Below are 16,855 nucleotides of genomic sequence, written 5' to 3'. Positions count from 1 at the left end.
CACTCTGCAGCACAAAAGGGAAAACATTCAGTGATAGTATAATATATAAGACACTTAAAAACCTCACAAAGGCAAGCGCAGCAAAACATGCGATAGCATTTCAGTGGATACCAGGGCATTGTAACATTCCTGGCAACACAGCAGCCGGCGAAGCAGCACGACAAGCACACCTCAAAGATGATATGGTTCCGCTTCCAATTTCAAAGAATTAGTTAGGTTGCATTTTAAGGACAACGTCTTTCAAAATGTGTAGAAACACTTGGTTTGACCAGAATTCGAAGAGCACGGACTTATACCATATTGATCCGTTCATTGAATTCAAATTTTCATTATGATTAGACAGAACTATAGAAACGCTTATTCATCGTTTAAGGCTAGGCACTGCCTACACAAAGCATTTCTTACACAGAATTGGCCGTGCGGAAACCCCCGAATGTGATTGTGGATTTGTAGATGAAGATAAATATCACCTCCTTCTAGATTGCCCACGCCACGACACACCAAGATGCCAACTTAAATCAACCCTAATTAAATTAGACCGCAGACCTTTCAGTTTAAAGAAACTTTTGGGTCCATGGCCAACAACGTCTTTGCAGAAGAGCGCTTTAAGAGCACTAAAGACTTTTCTTGAAGACAGCGGCATTGTTGGACGTTATTAACGCTTTTATTGTTCCTTTCATTTAATTGTCGCAGTATATATGCATGTATTTGTGAATTATGTTATGTTGACTGTTTTCTTCTGACTATACGTGATAATGCGTTTACACGCTAAATGTACCATCCGCTGACTAGAGACTGTGTCATTAGGCGACAGTATCGTTTGTATTTTTGAGACTTTTATCTACATAACTGTGGAGACATTTACCTTGTATATTGTATGTACCATGTGTTTATTATGTCATAGTCTTTCTGTGAAAACGTTGCGTGACAAGTCCTGCTGTTTCTGTGAAAATATTATTTCATATCTAATATTGAACCTTGTATGGAACATGATGGAACCATTCAAGAAATAAGGAGTAGCCGACGCCTTAAATTGTGCGTCAACATCTCCTTATATCATATCAATAAAAAAAAGTTGCATTCGACCAAGGTTCATGAATCCGATTGTAATTGATCGCGTCTGTTCTCTGCAGTATATTACCACAACATGTAGAGCCGCGACACTTTATTGTAAAGCTATGGTACTGAAGCCACTAGTGGAGCATTGCAAAATTGTCTGTACTTATACGCTGCTGTACTTCTAACTCAATCAATGAACAAAACGAAAATATGCGGCAATTTTTCAGAGCGGCTATCGTAGTATCGGCACGATAAAGCATAAGAACAGGGTCCATATGTCGCATACCAGCGTTGTCTCGACGTTCAAGCCGTTAATAACTTAACTTCAATAATTCAGGTACGCTAATTTCCACTCGTAGAAGAATTCTCAAAATGTGGCAGGACGAAAGTAAAACAAATGTAGCACCAATTTAGTTAGTCAGTGCCACCTACTTTTTGGTATAACTTTGGGTCCATAAAAATTTGCGGCAGCATAGCTTTCGGCCGGTATTTAGAAGTATTGAACGTTTGCCATGCGCTTTCGCTATAGATCGCAAAATGGTAATGCACATCGACGATCATGTTCACAGACATCCGGCCATTGCTTACGGTATTAAGATTCCCTGTGCTTCTCCAACTCACCTGCTTTGTGCGATAGCATCCTTGGTGATGAGTTAGCATCCAGTCAAGGCGTGTAGGTCTGCCAACATCACTGAGCGAGGTTCAGGCCTTCCACTGAAAAGAGAGAGATATTTACCCATCGGGGCATGGAACACACACTACGTAACTCATAATTCAAGTTATATATGTAGGGCTGCAAGTTCTTCACTAAAAAATTATGATGGGGTGCGCTACCCAACAAATATTATTCTTCCAAAGGCTCAGTTGTTCTTGCTCTTACTGCTGGTGCCCTACTGTAAGTTAAACAACTTGCACGCTTTAGGGTACTAGCAAAAATTTGTTACTTGTGGTTGTATTACGCAGCTGACAATGGACGTGCTGGCCGTAGGGCCATCATGTAGCATTCGGTAATTTTAATGTACGGATCGTTGCAACAAGCGAATAACAAACAACAGACTGTGCACTCATACTAACAAAGTGTACGCGTCAAAATCATTCTGCGGAAATTAGCGAGTCGGAGAAAGTCTCATAAAAGGGAAAAATTGCCGCAAACCTGACAGCAGCGCAAATTTACAAAGGATTTGGAGTTGCCGCTTCGAGTTGTCAAATAATTCCGCCTTGCCTTGCGATCGGCTAGCCTTCTAGTTAGCCCAAATGATAGAGCGACGAGCCTGGAAAGACATTGGTCCCAGGTTTGATCCCCAGAAGGGGGAGAATTTCCCAGTTGCGGAGCTTTCTTTTTGAGAAACCCATACCATACCTTTTTTTATAGCTTTGTGGTGTTCTCACACTGACACGTGAGTGCGATTTTTTTTTCCTTTTAAAAGATGTACCCTATCAGCAGACGTTATTATCGACTTGTATTGTTATGTATAAAGCCACACAGTCGTTGAAACTCTGGCACCCCACGTATAATGACGATGTTGCAGACGGCTATCTTTGCTCGCACAATCAACGCACGGTAAGAATTAACCTATCTGGTTACTGCAGTGTAAACATGCTCCCAGGTAATGCATAGTAGTTCTGTCTTGAAGACACCAGTAATAGTTTACAGTGTATCTACAGATACCTCGCAAGCAATAGATATTTTTTTATTTGAGCTTTCTTTTGCTGGTGCATGCTTCCGTATTTCACGTGCTCTTCATTGTTCTCGACAAGTGTTCAAAGAAGTCTATGCGAATCTTCTGGAGATGCGAATCAAAAAGTGCGCGCTTTGTTCGATATCGCCTCAGTCCGTGTGTCTATGAATTGGACACAGATACACCGAAGCTACAGGTGCTATGAGATTACACATTTTACGCAACTGATATGTTCAATCTATTACTTCCTAATTGAGCTGAGTATAATAATAGCAAAAAAAAAAAACGAATGAATACCCAACGATGCCAGAGGAGGTGAACATATGGCGATATTTGCGTTACAAATAATTACACAACGTGCGTTGACCTAATGTATGTTTGTTATCCTTTGTTACTGAATATTGCTTTAGATATATGAAAGGCCATGTTCACTTTATTCCCATCCTGTCCCGTCCAACATATCAATCTTGGTTGCTTTCTTGGCATGGAGCAATTTTAAATCATTAGCTGGATATAAATTTTCTCCCCTACTGCCGAGTGCATCTACCATGCAACACCCGCAGAGACCAAGAACCATCTTTCAGCTCTCCAGCAGCGCAAAAACATGAGAAATGTTGTGCGATAGCGTTCCCTTCTCAAGGGTAAAAAAAAAGATAAAAAGTGATGTTGCTCTGTAGAAACGACTGCTGAACTCGGGAGCTGCGGATCTTGGTGAGCACATAATAATAAATTTAAGAAACCGGGTGCTAGTAACACTGCGATAATATTTATTTGGAATATAAAGCAAAGTGGAAAACAAACGTTTCCGGCGAACGGAGTAGAGGAAAATGAATAAAGAGACGGAAGGGGGGGGGGGGGGGGTGAGTTAAGAGTACATGGTTCTAGTTTGGTACTGTAAAAACTCGGGTTGAAAGCAGAACTGTCCTTGTGAAACAAAGAATGAGTCTGTTGCGATCACGAAGGTCTTCATGATCGTCATGTTCAGTGGTGACACGCTGGTCGGATTGCTGCGTTGTTGGATGGGGAGGTGGCGGAGAAACAAAAATGCAGCCCATCAAGCAGATGTAATTGCAACCATTGTGAGCACAAGTCGACAGCAGTAGACCAGCGTCTTCATTTGCGGTGATATTTATGCGCGAGTGTACTCATTGGGCAATAGTCGATACCTCAAGAGATGTAATTCGCAAGGCTGTGGCTTCACCATCTATGGTATATACTTCAACTAAACATGTCAGACTCCGAGATGATTAGTTCCTCTTCTACGCCACTTGAGCACGACATAGTCCACCATCAGCTCAGATGCCACGAAGCCAACTTCCAACTTAACGCAAATAAATAAAGAATTCAAGTATTGTGGTTTACAAGGTCTCGCACAAGCATCTAATTGTATCGAAAGGTTAGGTTCCAATAAATTAACTGGTACAAGTCCATATAGGCTACGATAGACTATTTATTATAAAAATTTATTCTGTATAGCCTTCTCAGTGTCTATCCTCTTCCAAAAGAATGCTGTAGGGATTCCTCGAATGACCTTATAAAGGAAGGTTTCCGTGAGTACCTGAACGTACTTCCAATATATTATTTTTTCCAATAAATATCACTGGATCAAGTTGCACCTCGTGAAAACATAGACTTCTGAACTTCTGCTAATTTTTTGAGCGGTGTGCCAGACAAATATAAATATAAAGAAAGAAAGGCTTAGGAGGTCAACAAGATGAGAGTTTCCGGTTTACCTTGCACCGGGGTCCAGAAAATAGGGGTTGGAAAGGTGGCTGGATCGAATTCCGCCACGACGGCCGAGTTTCGATGGGGGCAAAATGCAAAAATGCTCGTGTACTGCGCACTGGGTCTACGCTAAAGAACACCAGGTAGTCAAAGTTATTCCGGACTCTCCCACTGTGGCGTGTCTTCTAATCCGATTGTGGTGTTAGCACATAAAACCCCAGGATTTTGTAGGGGATGGAAAACAGGCGCGGACAGATAGAGATGAAAACAAAAACAGAGAAAAAATTATGCAGATCCCAATATCTGTGGGAATCGACGTTGTGCAAATCATTTTGCAGGTAGCTGCATATCCAGCATTGTTTGGGGTTTCGCAAAGGGTAACCAAGTGGACCAATCTGCTTGTGTAAAGAAAGTGGTTGTGTGTGTGCGACGAATGCAGCATGACGACGATAAGGGCGACAAGGATCGTGTGACTGTGACAGCATGATTACTGGTGCTGCCGTTTAACCGTAGTTCACGACATGCCGATTGTTAGATTCCACTAGGTACTGGGCGGGTGTAAGCGAGAGACACGTAGGCTGTGACGTCACCTGCAACTATACGTGTTTATATTTGTCAAGTGGTCTATGTTAAAGCGACGATGGTATCGGTACTCCGGCTAGGAAACGTTAAAGCCTGTTCGGCCTCGGCCGGTAATGGAGGCGGTACAATGTCGCGGAGCATCCAAGCAGCGTTAGCTGCCACAAGTAACAAGTTGGGAAATGTGGGCCGAACATGGAGGTGGTGTAGTGTAACATGGCGTCTCACACAAGCATCGTCTCGCACAAGGGTCCGGGTGCAGTCTCTGACTATAGGACCCATGTCTGTTTATCATTTCTTGTCACCAATTGTTACGAACGAATAATAAACTGAAACTGAAGACCTAGCTGGCTTTGGAACGAGGGAAATATGTGTGTTTGTGTGACCTAATAGTTAAAAAATTTGGTTGCTGTGCAGGAAGAGAAGTTCGATCCAACCATTGGTCAGGAATTTTTTTTTATGAAAGCCCGAAGCGTGGTGATACAGGAAATGACCATCCGCAAGATGCCTGGAATGAGGCAATGAATGCTTCGCAATAAATGGTGTTAAATTTAGAACCGTTCACACAGGCCGGAGGATTGCAAAAACACTGTAATACTTGCAGGGCCTTCTGATTCGATGATAAGTCTTGTCGAAGCTGTTAACATCTTAGAGCGCAACTCTTAGGCGCCCGTTCTTGCAGCGAGCGTCGGCGTCGGCGGCTTAACCGAGCGAGCGAGCACAACGAAAGATGCAAGAGCGAACACCGAGTGGTAGATGAAAGACGCGAGCCGCGAACGGCGGAATTCAATGAAAGCGGCCCCTTCACTAACTTGCGCGCGGAAAACTGGTGTCATGCGGACCCGCCCAAGCGCTCGACGCGTACTCGTATGTGGTCCCAGCCGAACCACTCGTTTCTTACTACCGCCTGCTCGCGTCAGCTCGCGCTTGTGCTTGTTTGGTTAGCTTAGTTAGATCTCACCCGCGCTTGTTTCAATTGCCGTGGTTGGCGATTGTTTTGTAATCTGATTGTATGCGTGACGCGAACTGTGTATATTACTTTCTGGAAGTCCCGATGCAAAGCACAACACGTGGGGCTACTCGAAAGCAGACACCAAGGGCGCCAAGCTCTTAGAAGCCATAGAGCGCCACGAATACACACTAATTACAGTACCAGGTACGCCTACTCGAATAGGAAACAGTGCCAGCAGGGACACGACTCCTGATCTCACCATCACCAACGATACCGTGGGAACAAGCTGGAGGGTCCTAGACGACTCACTGGGTAGTGATCACTACATTATCGAAATCACCAGCGCCTCGGCCAAACTACGCCGACCCCTAGGGAAGGCCAAAATTACAAATTGGCCTAAGTTTAGGGAGAGGCAACAGCTCGATTTAGATACAAGTCTGCCCTTCCCGGAACATCAAGGCCGCTTAACCACGATCAAGGAGTGGGCCAAACGCATCAAAGAACTATATGACGCCAACACTAAAGTGTACCAAACCGATACCGACACGCCGGCAATCGACAACCATCTAATACACTTATGGGAAGCATGCAGAGGCCTCACAAGAAGATGGCGCAAACAGAAGCTAAATCGCAAACTTAGACTTAGGATTTCAAACGTCACTAAACAGGCCAACGATTATGCCCTGAAGGTTCACAGGGACAATTGGCGCACGTTCTGCGATTCTCTTAAAGGCACGCTAAGCACCAAAAAGACATGGAACATACTCCGCAGCATCATCGATCCTTCAAACACCAAAACAGAAACAAACACAACCCTACAAAAACTCGTTGGCGAATATCCGGGAACCGAGGATGAACTCATACAGGAACTCCAGCAAACGTACACGGGAATCCGGACCGGGCATCCGAAACCATACCCTCAATATCCGGGAGCTCCGAACGAGATACTTGATGCACCCATCACGTATGCGGAGGTATACGCGGCAGCACAGAGCTTCAAGAAAAACACGGCACCGGGTCCCGACGGGATCACCAACGCCATTTTGAGAAACCTAAGCGATGAAACCCTGCGAGCCTTTACAAAGCAGCTGAACGAAGAAATATGGGCACCGGGCGGAACATTACCCGAGGAATGGACTACAGCTCACATAGTCCTTATACCCAAACCAGGAAAACCGCGCAGGCTCGATCAATTACGACCGATCTCGCTTACGTCTTGCCTAGGCAAGCTTCTTGAACGAATTGTACTCACTCGAATGGAACAACACATGGAAGAACATGGACTACACCCCAATTGCATGTACGGATTTCGGAAAGGCATGTCATCACAGGATGTCTTCCTCCTCCTCAAGGAAGAGGTCCTCAACCCACAACCGGGCAGCAACAACAACATACTCCTAGCCCTAGACGTAGAAAAAGCATTTGATAATATAGCACACGAAACCATCCTAGATGGCCTCGCCGCCATAGGATGCGGAGAGCGAGTATACCATTATGTCGTGGCTTTTCTCAGCCACCGCAAAGCTCGCATCGGCATAGCAGGCGTACAATCGGACATATATGATCTACCGCAGAAGGGTACTCCGCAAGGGTCAATATTATCTCCTTTCCTCTTCAACATCGGACTTAGAAAACTTGCTTTACAACTGGAAAACATCCCAAAACTCGGATGTGCCTTCTATGCCGACGATATCACTCGATGGGCAACCAAGGGTTCATACGGCGACAGAGAAAACACGTTACTCACAGCTATCGGATACATCGAGTCATACCTAACCACAGCAGGAATGAGGTGTGCCCCACACAAGTCGGAGTACCTTCAAGTCCGGCCTAAGCAAACTAAGGAACATCGAGCCCCGCCAATACATCTCGAGATTGCCGGACAACCTATAAAGCGCGTCCCGACCGCACGCATACTAGGTATGCACATCGAGGAGAACAACGGCATAAAGCTAGCCTCACAGAAATTAAATCACGTTATAAGAAGCACCGCATCACTCATCGCCAGAGTAGCGCGCAGCAAAGATGGTTTCACAGAGGACGAAACCTTAAGACTGGTACAAGCCCTCGTCATCAGCCGTGTCACGTACGCGCTACCGTATCAAGTCAAGCGCAAAAGCGAGACAGAACGCATGGACACTCTTATAAGAACCGCGTACAAAACGGCCTTACAGCTACCGTCAAGCACAAGCACAAAGAAATTACTAGCGCTAGGCGTATACAACACCTTTGAGGAGCTAGCAAGTGCCACGCTCATAGCGCAGAGGGAGCGCCTCAACAAGACTCAACAGGGAAGACACCTTCTTCAACGGCTAGGGTACCCGCTGACACCTCAGTACTGCAAAGAAGAAACACAACTCTTGCCTAACCACATTAGAGAGAACATTGTAGTAGACCCTATCCCCAAGAACATGCATCCCAGCCACAATCAGGAGAGAAGAGCAGCGCGTGCCCGCATGTTGCACAAACGTTGTTTCAGAGACCCGGATACGTACTACACGGACGCTAGCCCGTATCCCTCGTCGCCACGTTGCGGGCTCAAATACACAATCACCGTTGTCAATCAGGGGAACCTGGTAGCCTCAGCCTCCATCCGCGCCACATGCAGCGCAGCAGCAGAAGCAGCAGCAATCGCTCTCGCACTTCGCGACGCTGAGAGCAAGGGAAGGTCCGCCCGTGTCCTTACTGACTCACAGGCGGCTTGTCGTTTATACCTGAATGGAACACTCCCTATACAAGCCATTCGAATCCTGGGTCGCACACTACAATGGACCCATGGTATCGTCTGGTGCCCCGGGCACGAAGGCCTGCGGGGCAACGAAGAGGCGGACTGCGCAGCTCGAGGTCTCACTAGCCGAGCGGCAGACCACACCGTTCTTCAGCCCCCGACAGACCGACGAGCGACCCACGAGTTATTAACGACAGGTCAACAAATACTACAGGACCAACGGCTCGGAAGAACGCAATACGCTCCCCCACACAAAGCTCTCAATAAACTCCAGGCAAGGGACTGGCGCCGCCTGCAAACTAACACATACCCACACTTGTCTCGTCTACACGCAATCTACCCAGACAGTTATACGTCCCGAACATGCCCCTGGTGTAGCAACCACACAGCGACACTCGCGCACATAACACATGAATGCACCGACCGTCCGGGCGAAGCAATTTCGCCACGAGTCACAACACACACACTCACTACGTGGTCTTGGGAGGCGAGACTCTCCGAACTGGACCTGGGAAGCCAACTGGCGACCCTCGACCAGGCCCGGCGAGCCGCGATCGCCAGTGGAGCCCTGTCAGAGGGAACCACCCAGGAATAAACCGCGCAACGGTTTCTGCAAATAATAAAGTTTCTCCTCCTCCTCCTCCCGCGGCACCAGTGATTAGACTGGAACATTCGACCTGTCCTGCACAAAAGCCGATGCGCTTGACCCGCAGATAAGATTTTCGCCGATCGCCGACTCTACTACATCTGTATCTCAAGTTATGTGCCTCAATAATTCGCCAAACAAAAACACGTATAGAGCTGCGGTCAAATTTCACTTTAGGCAGTACTGTAATCTTCGGTGAATTTTTTTCTCCCTACAGAGGTAGGTCGTCCAACTGGTTGAGCACGGTGGAGAGTGATTGTTTTTTTTACACAGTACTGATCACGTCATTTTTTTTAAGCTTTGACGGGAACCGAAAGCTTACGGCAGTCTCAAGGAAATATAATCGGACATGCCTGAAGTGTGGTTCATTCTGTTCAAATGTGGGGCATTGGGATGCAAGATTGAGGAGCTTCTTTGCAGCATCTCTCCTAAAAAACTGTATGATAGTTGGTGGTCTTCTGCATGGCTAAACGAGCAGCTTCATCGATATGTTCAATATCGGCAACACGAGAGTGATTTGCTGGTTACTGAATAATGACTTGGTGTCCCTTATCATTCAGATTGTATATCGTTTCATCATTTCAAACACATGCTGTTCATGCGGACCGCGCCGCAAGACTGACAGTAAACATTGTAGTGCCTCCTTCTAGTCATAGCAAATCGGCCGTTTGCGCGTTGGTTCGTCATCAATAAAACGTAGTGCGACTCGAAGCACTGCAAGTTCTGCTGCCATCGATGTTGTTAAGTGAGAAGTTTTGAACTTCATATTGGGGCCGTTTGCAGGGACTACGATAGCTTCGGTGGAGCTGTTTGGTAGGATGGAGCCATTGGTGTATATGTGTATGTAGCCTTAGTACTTCTCATGTAAGAGGAGCAGGGTAAGTTGCTGAAAAGTTGGCAGCAAAACGTCCAATACGGCTGTGCTGGGCTACTTCGCAGGAGTAACTTCGATGTTACGTACATAAATACCAACCATGATTTCAAGCAACGTTACCGAGAATTATCATGCCAAAGGAAGGCCGGAAAAACCACCGATCAAAGAGTGTTTGGCAATCCAGTGCATGGTTTAGATGATCTACATAATGCGAACTTTTCTGATCTGTTTTTAGGCCGGAAAAACCACCGATAAAGGAGTGTTTGGCAATCCAGTGCATGGTTTAGATGATCTACATAATGCGAACTTTTCTGATCTGTTTTTAGGCCGGAAAAACCACCGATAAAGGAGTGTTTGGCAATCCAGTGCATAGTTTAGATGATCTACATAATGCAAAGCTTTCTGATCTGTTTTTATCCTGAGGTGTGACTGGTATGCGTCGTACTGAGGCGGGAACAGCACTGAAGACAAGCACAAAGTGAGTACACGTAGAAAAATAGCACGCTGCGCTGAAACACAGCCAGCTCCAGAAAAGTAAAGGGAAATAAAGAAAGCTTCGCTTTTAACATAGATGTAGCGCTTTCAGAAAAAGACAGAGATTCTGGCGAGCATTCCCACTGCTTCTTTTCTACAATCTCTTTCTCTGAAAGCGTAACATGTCGTCCATCAATCGTCGCCATTTCATTGTCGTCACGCCTTCGTCATTCTGTCGTTTTCATTTAGACATCGTAACGCCATCATGATCATGCCATCGTCGTGATGCTGTCGTCGTCATTGCATTCTCGTCATACAGTTGTAATGTCATCATGGTCATGCCATTATTGCCATGCCACCGTGCTATCGCCGTCATTTTAGCGCCGTCATGCCGTTGTCATCACGGCGCCCTCATCATATTGCCGCCATCATAGCATCCTCATTACTTCATCGTCATTCCTTCGTCGTCTTTCATTAGCCGTCATGCGTGAGATGCGCACGTTGGAATGCCAGAAGCTTGTGTTGTGTGAGTTGTTTCCCGATGAAATGTGACCAAGTTAGTCGTGTGCTTCGCATTTGCGAATGGCCTATAAGAAGAGGAGCGTTCAAAAAGAGCTTCCTTTAAAATAATTCTCACATTTTATGGAATCCGCATAATTTTCTACGGACCCTTACATTGCCCGTGACCTAGCGTTGTTCGCGTCTGAATATGAATAGCAAATCCGCTGATGCTTTCAAGTTGATAGTATGCTTCAGGCAGAAGAAGGTTGGACAGAGTCCTACGAGGTAAGCGAAGCAGCAATTTTCGAGGACCACGAAATTGTCGCATTTTAGAAAAGCGGAACGTTCAACAATGTGAATGCGTCAGGAAATACCAAGCGCTGGTCGGTTTTTTTTTGCAGTAAAGACAGCCACATATTCCACGGCTGACTACGAATAGTACCATGCAGGTTCAATGCAGTTCCCCAGGGATATATATATATAGAGAGAGAGAGAGAGAGAGAGAGAGAGAAATAAAGTGATACGCGTACGGCAGGGAGGTTAACAAGGCTGAGCCCGATTGCCAGGGTAGGCAATCACCGATGGTTAAGCCCATTGGCAGCAAGTTGCAACTCAAGATTAACAGGTTATAATTGCGGTGGTTAAAAGCAGACCCTGATGATATCGTGGAAGGTTTCGACTTTCGGCTCCTACTTGTCTATTTCGTTTTGCTGAATCACCTCTAGGCCTTGCTCCATCGTATTAAAAGCGTGGCGGTTAAAAACGTAAGCATTAAGAGGAAGCAGCACACTCTGGGAGCATGTTAACTTAACCAGACGTCAACAGTAGAAGTTTCACCTAGTAGAAGTAAGTAATTTGCGAACGATTCTTTGTACATCGGCACCTGTAAGTCAATCCATGAAGCCAAGCTATATGGACCGAATAGGGCTACATGCATCAAGTTGTATTTAGGACGAATGTTTCAGTGGAAGAAAACAGGCGGGGCGTGTAGGCAAACGCGCCATCAACCAGGCTGAGCGGCAAACAACCGCTCGTAAGCAACACGTGCCCCAAGCATTAGTGGGCTCAAAGGCTCAAAAGCAAATGGCTCCCACGATCTCGCTACTCGAGAGTGGCCTTTTCAGCTGAGCCTTTTTCTTCGCCACCGCTACACATTTTACCCTCACTAGAAGCAAGAAAAAAAAGACTCTCTACGACTCGCGGCCAGCCCGTATACTATTCCCGGCCAGCCATTAACGATTATTTCGGCCCCTCTCAGTGCCACCGGATTCTATACCAAAATAATGGAGCTGTTCGCTAGCTATCAGAAACAGCCCGTGAGTCAGGAAATAAGGAAAGCGACGACAGCGGTCTGCCGCCAATGGTCCTTGCCGCACCAGCGACCCACTGAGGAGAAAAGCACCTCGAACCGATATCGCTCCGGTACCTGTTACGCCGTCTGTCTGAACTCGTTGAAACGAGATAACGCGACAAAGACAGTGGAAAGCTTCCACGGAGTGGTGACAGATTAATGCAGCAGCAACACGTGCAGCCATCGAAACCAGTCTACAGATGACGCTATTAAAAATGATGGCCGCTGTGTGAGTACGCTAAGTAGCGCTTTCTGAAACGCCCATGCGAACGTCCATTGAATGCCTCGAGTGCGACTTGTTAAAGAAATTGAACCTCGTAGCCTGTCTGCTTTCGAAAAGCATTCCTGCATTACGACAGCCGATTCTTACAATGGCTATTCGTGTTCTTCAATCTTCTGCTCGCGATTCGAAGTAGTTCATTGATGCTCTCGAATTGGAACTGCTAACCTTCTAGTAGCAGTTCTGCAAGTTACCACACGACATGTTATTTTGTTTTGTGCGTTGAAAGCTCCATATCCTCATTTGATGCTCCCAGAGTGCGCTGCTTCCTCTTAATGGTTTCCTTTTTAACCGCCACGCGTTTAATACGATGGAGCAAGGACTAGGGTTTATTCAGAAAAACGAAATAGACAAGTAGGAAGCCGAGAGGCGAGACGAGAGTCAAAACCCTCCGCGATATCATCAGGGTCTGCTTTGAAACATCGCAATTATAACCTGTTTTTTTGTATCTAGGGAAAGCCTTTCAAGACTATCCCGCTTTTTTATCATTACGACAAAACAGTATTCCTTGAACGGGGTGCTTCATAGCAAGGATGCAGATCTTTAAATTCCTCGGTGCAAAAGCAACCGCACCGCCTTGAACAGTCAAGATTACTGAAGTGGGTAGCGGGTTGTTCCTGTTTTTCTTCTATCCTACTGCCTCTACGCTTCCACGCTTCTTGTGCTCTCATCTTCTACGTGTACTTGTTTACTAGCATGGCGTGAATAAAGATAAAATTAGATTTGCTTGAGGGAAATATGCATTGAAATGTACCCTTAGTGGGTATTCATGTCAACGAAATCTATTATCTTGTATTTCTGCATAGAATCATATTTATGACCTTGTGAAGCGAGAGGGCATGTGATGAGAATGGCCATCAAATGAAGAATGACTTCATTACGTGTAAAATGTCATCAAAGCAAGATTTAGCTGAAGCCCAATTCAAGCAGCAGTAAACTAAACGAAATACGCGTAAGTAAGATTGAAACGGAAATTACAAAACAAAAGTGAAAATAAAGATAACTCTAAGTTAAACGGGTCAGAAGTTATCATCACACGCATTATATTGCTTTATTACGGTGAACGAACAGAACTAGAATGCGGTCGTTAGTTTTGTTAACCTAAAGCAAGTAATATTTATGAAATAAAAACACATTAGAATATACTGAATATGGACTGTGGATGTTATTCTCTTTTACTTGAGACTATTTGCTCTAAGGTACATAATATATATATGAAGCAAAGAGTGTAGTGACATCATAGGCCGTGATAAATTGTCATTTTATCGCCGTAATATAAAACTAGCAGCCGAAATAGTTATACCAGATTGCTTGGCCGGTTAATCGAAGCTAGGGAAGCATAACTTCAGAAGCTACAGTCAAGAGCGTAAGAAAAAATGTTTAATGTAAAATCACTGATTCAAGAAAAGCTGAGATATATTATGCAGGTTCTAACCAAGCCATTTCCTAAATTAAGGGGATGAACTCACTTTAAGCAACATTTAGGCTACCTTTTCAAAGCCTTAATCTGCCTCGTTCGGACCGAATAACAAAAGGAATTTTGCATCTACCTACGCATAATGAAGTACCCAATGGCAGGCCCTTCTTTCCTACGTTCATGATTTAAAGTGAAGTGCTTATAGTGACTGAGTAAAAATAGGAGTCAGAGAAAGGTTTTGTTCGTTGGTGGCATAAGACTAATAAAAAAAATATATTTTGAAGTTAACTTTTCAACGTAAGAAATTTCACATGAATATGCGTTTCGTCAGATCATTAGCGAAAAACAATTATTAATACTCATGTATATAAATATTCGCCTACTATATTCCTATAATCGAGTTCTCACTGAAAGAGCGCCGATTGTTCGGTGCACATGTGAATTATATGCATAAATAGCAAAGAAAATTCACATATGTTACAGATGAATTACGTGCCAAAAAAGGAAAGTGCCTAACATCAATTCACATGCTGGTTTAATATGCATATTTGCAATCTGACCTGACATAATATTTTCCCTCGTAACTGAGATGACCCCCACAAGTGGTAATTGAAGAAATATACGGGTAAGACCAGTTATAAAATTTTGCCTGATATGTTGAATTTGTCATGGTCGAACAATATGCAAGCAACAATTGGGCATTTTGTGTTTTATTTTCTCAATTTATATTGAACTGTCACTTTATTTTACCAGCGTTCTGCTGCAAACCAGAAGAAAGGGGATTAACCGAGGGGCCCAATTTTAATTAGTCATATCATATAAAGCCTACAAATACGTGTTCTGCTACAAGTGCAATACCTGCACGTCATATACTTTGTCCACTAAAGCACCTCCACCACTTATCACGAACCGCTTTATTCTCGCCGAGTGCGACCTGTGATGACCAAGAAGAAGCGATGCGCGCTGAGGATACGTACACATGAGAAATATGCAAGCTTGACGATTATGCGAACAGATGAGAAAGTCAGAGCCACATATTGCGGCCGCGCTATGTACTTTCACCAATAACCAAGTACAGTCAAGGTGCTATGCTGTCGATTGTAAAAGAGCCCTGGACCTTCGTTAGGCTCTTCTCGCAAGTTTTGAGTCCCGTCTTTTTTTTTTTTTTTTTTTACTGATGAAAGAAAACAAAGTGAACTGAATGTAAATGAATGGCATCCGCGACAAGGAAGATCCGTGTTGCAGTAACACTGCTACAGTTTTTCAATTATGTCATCCTTCATAAATGCAACTAGATGCGATGCATAACTATGTTTTCACGGGAAAGAAATTACAGAAAAATTGCGCAACGTGTTCGACTTTTCTTAGTTTCTTTAAACGCCGTTCATGCACCTTCACTCTATACCATCTGACACCGTGTAGAACGTGCCGTGATCGGTCGTTAAGTTCTATCCGATCCCAAGGACATACCCGCCACGGAATTACCCGCGCGTTCTCGATTTTCGCGGAGCGCTTGCAGCGGCTGCGCGCGAAGAACCGATGCCTATAGGATTTGGCGGAAAACTCGAGCGCTGTTCGCGAGGCCGCAGCGCGTGACTCCAGGCTATTCGGGCACCGCGCGGCTGCAGCAGGCGATCGGGGAGACGGGATCCGCTCCGCCGAAGCGACGGTTTGCCGCACGCTCGCCGTAATGCCGAGAGCTCGAGCCCTTGCTTAATCGCCTGACGCGGTCGCTGGTCGCCGCGGTAGGGAAACGGCGTGATTGAGGATTTGCGGAGGGCCATATTCAAACCGACGATCGCGCGTGCTTGAGAAGCTCTCGTTGCACCTTGGGCCTATTTTCTTGCCTGCTGAGGTTTTCACGTGTATACGATGAGCGAGAGGCGATGCACCGACTCGGAAGAAAACAGCTTGAATGGTCGACTGGGTCGGGAAACTCCTGGTTTCTGTGCGTCGTGTATCCGTGTCATACAAGGACGCATAGACTGGCGTAAAGATGAAAAGCACGTGGCGCTCGGCGCACTCGCAGCTTTTCTGTTCACGTACTCGTCGGTCTCACATTCTTGTTAGGCCGTTCACTGTGCGCTTCGGACTACCCCCCTCATCTCTGATGAGGGGGGTAGTTAGGTATGAAAAACTAAGGAGTATCATTCATAACTGATACGCAATAAGTCTGACTTAATTGGTTTCCCTGAAACGAAAAGAACGCATCGAATGTTCTTTGGAAGCACCGCGTATTGTAAACAGGCATGGACTGTGGAAGACTGCAGGCCCTGGTATTGCAGTAATGGTGGAGAAGCGCATTTGACGCGGGCTGAGTCAAGTCGCATAGTGCGGTTAGGTGGACGGTTCTTCCATATTAACGGTAGCTCCATATTTCACACACGCACACGCACACGCACACGCACACGCACGCACACACACACACACACACACACACACACACACACACACACACACACACACACGCACACACACACACACACACACACACACACACACACACACACACACACACACACACACACACACACACACACGCGCGCGCGCGCGCACACGCACACGTACACGCACACGCACACGCGCACGC

General features: G+C 45.6%; 1 protein-coding gene and 1 long non-coding RNA gene across 3 annotated transcripts in view; one reads left to right on the top strand and one right to left on the bottom strand.

Annotated features, from left to right (window-relative positions):
- The window catches only part of LOC140218935 (uncharacterized), a 451,043-nt gene that overhangs the window by 328,896 nt on the left and 105,292 nt on the right, over nt 1-16,855 (top strand). The window lies entirely within an intron of this gene.
- LOC126521247 (suppressor of lurcher protein 1-like) overlaps nt 1-16,855 on the bottom strand; it is a 170,764-nt gene that overhangs the window by 119,128 nt on the left and 34,781 nt on the right. Inside the window, exon 2 of the mRNA XM_050169893.2 lies at nt 1,681-1,773. Coding sequence (XP_050025850.1) covers nt 1,681-1,719 — 39 coding nt within the window. The 5' untranslated portion in view covers nt 1,720-1,773. The remainder of the gene's footprint in view (nt 1-1,680; nt 1,774-16,855) is intronic.

The sequence above is a fragment of the Dermacentor andersoni genome, chromosome 6, assembly GCF_023375885.2.
Source record: "Dermacentor andersoni chromosome 6, qqDerAnde1_hic_scaffold, whole genome shotgun sequence".
In the NCBI taxonomy this organism is placed as follows: domain Eukaryota; kingdom Metazoa; phylum Arthropoda; class Arachnida; order Ixodida; family Ixodidae; genus Dermacentor; species Dermacentor andersoni.
The sequence above is the reverse complement of the archived record's forward strand: the minus strand, read 5'-3'. Positions and strand labels throughout refer to the sequence as shown.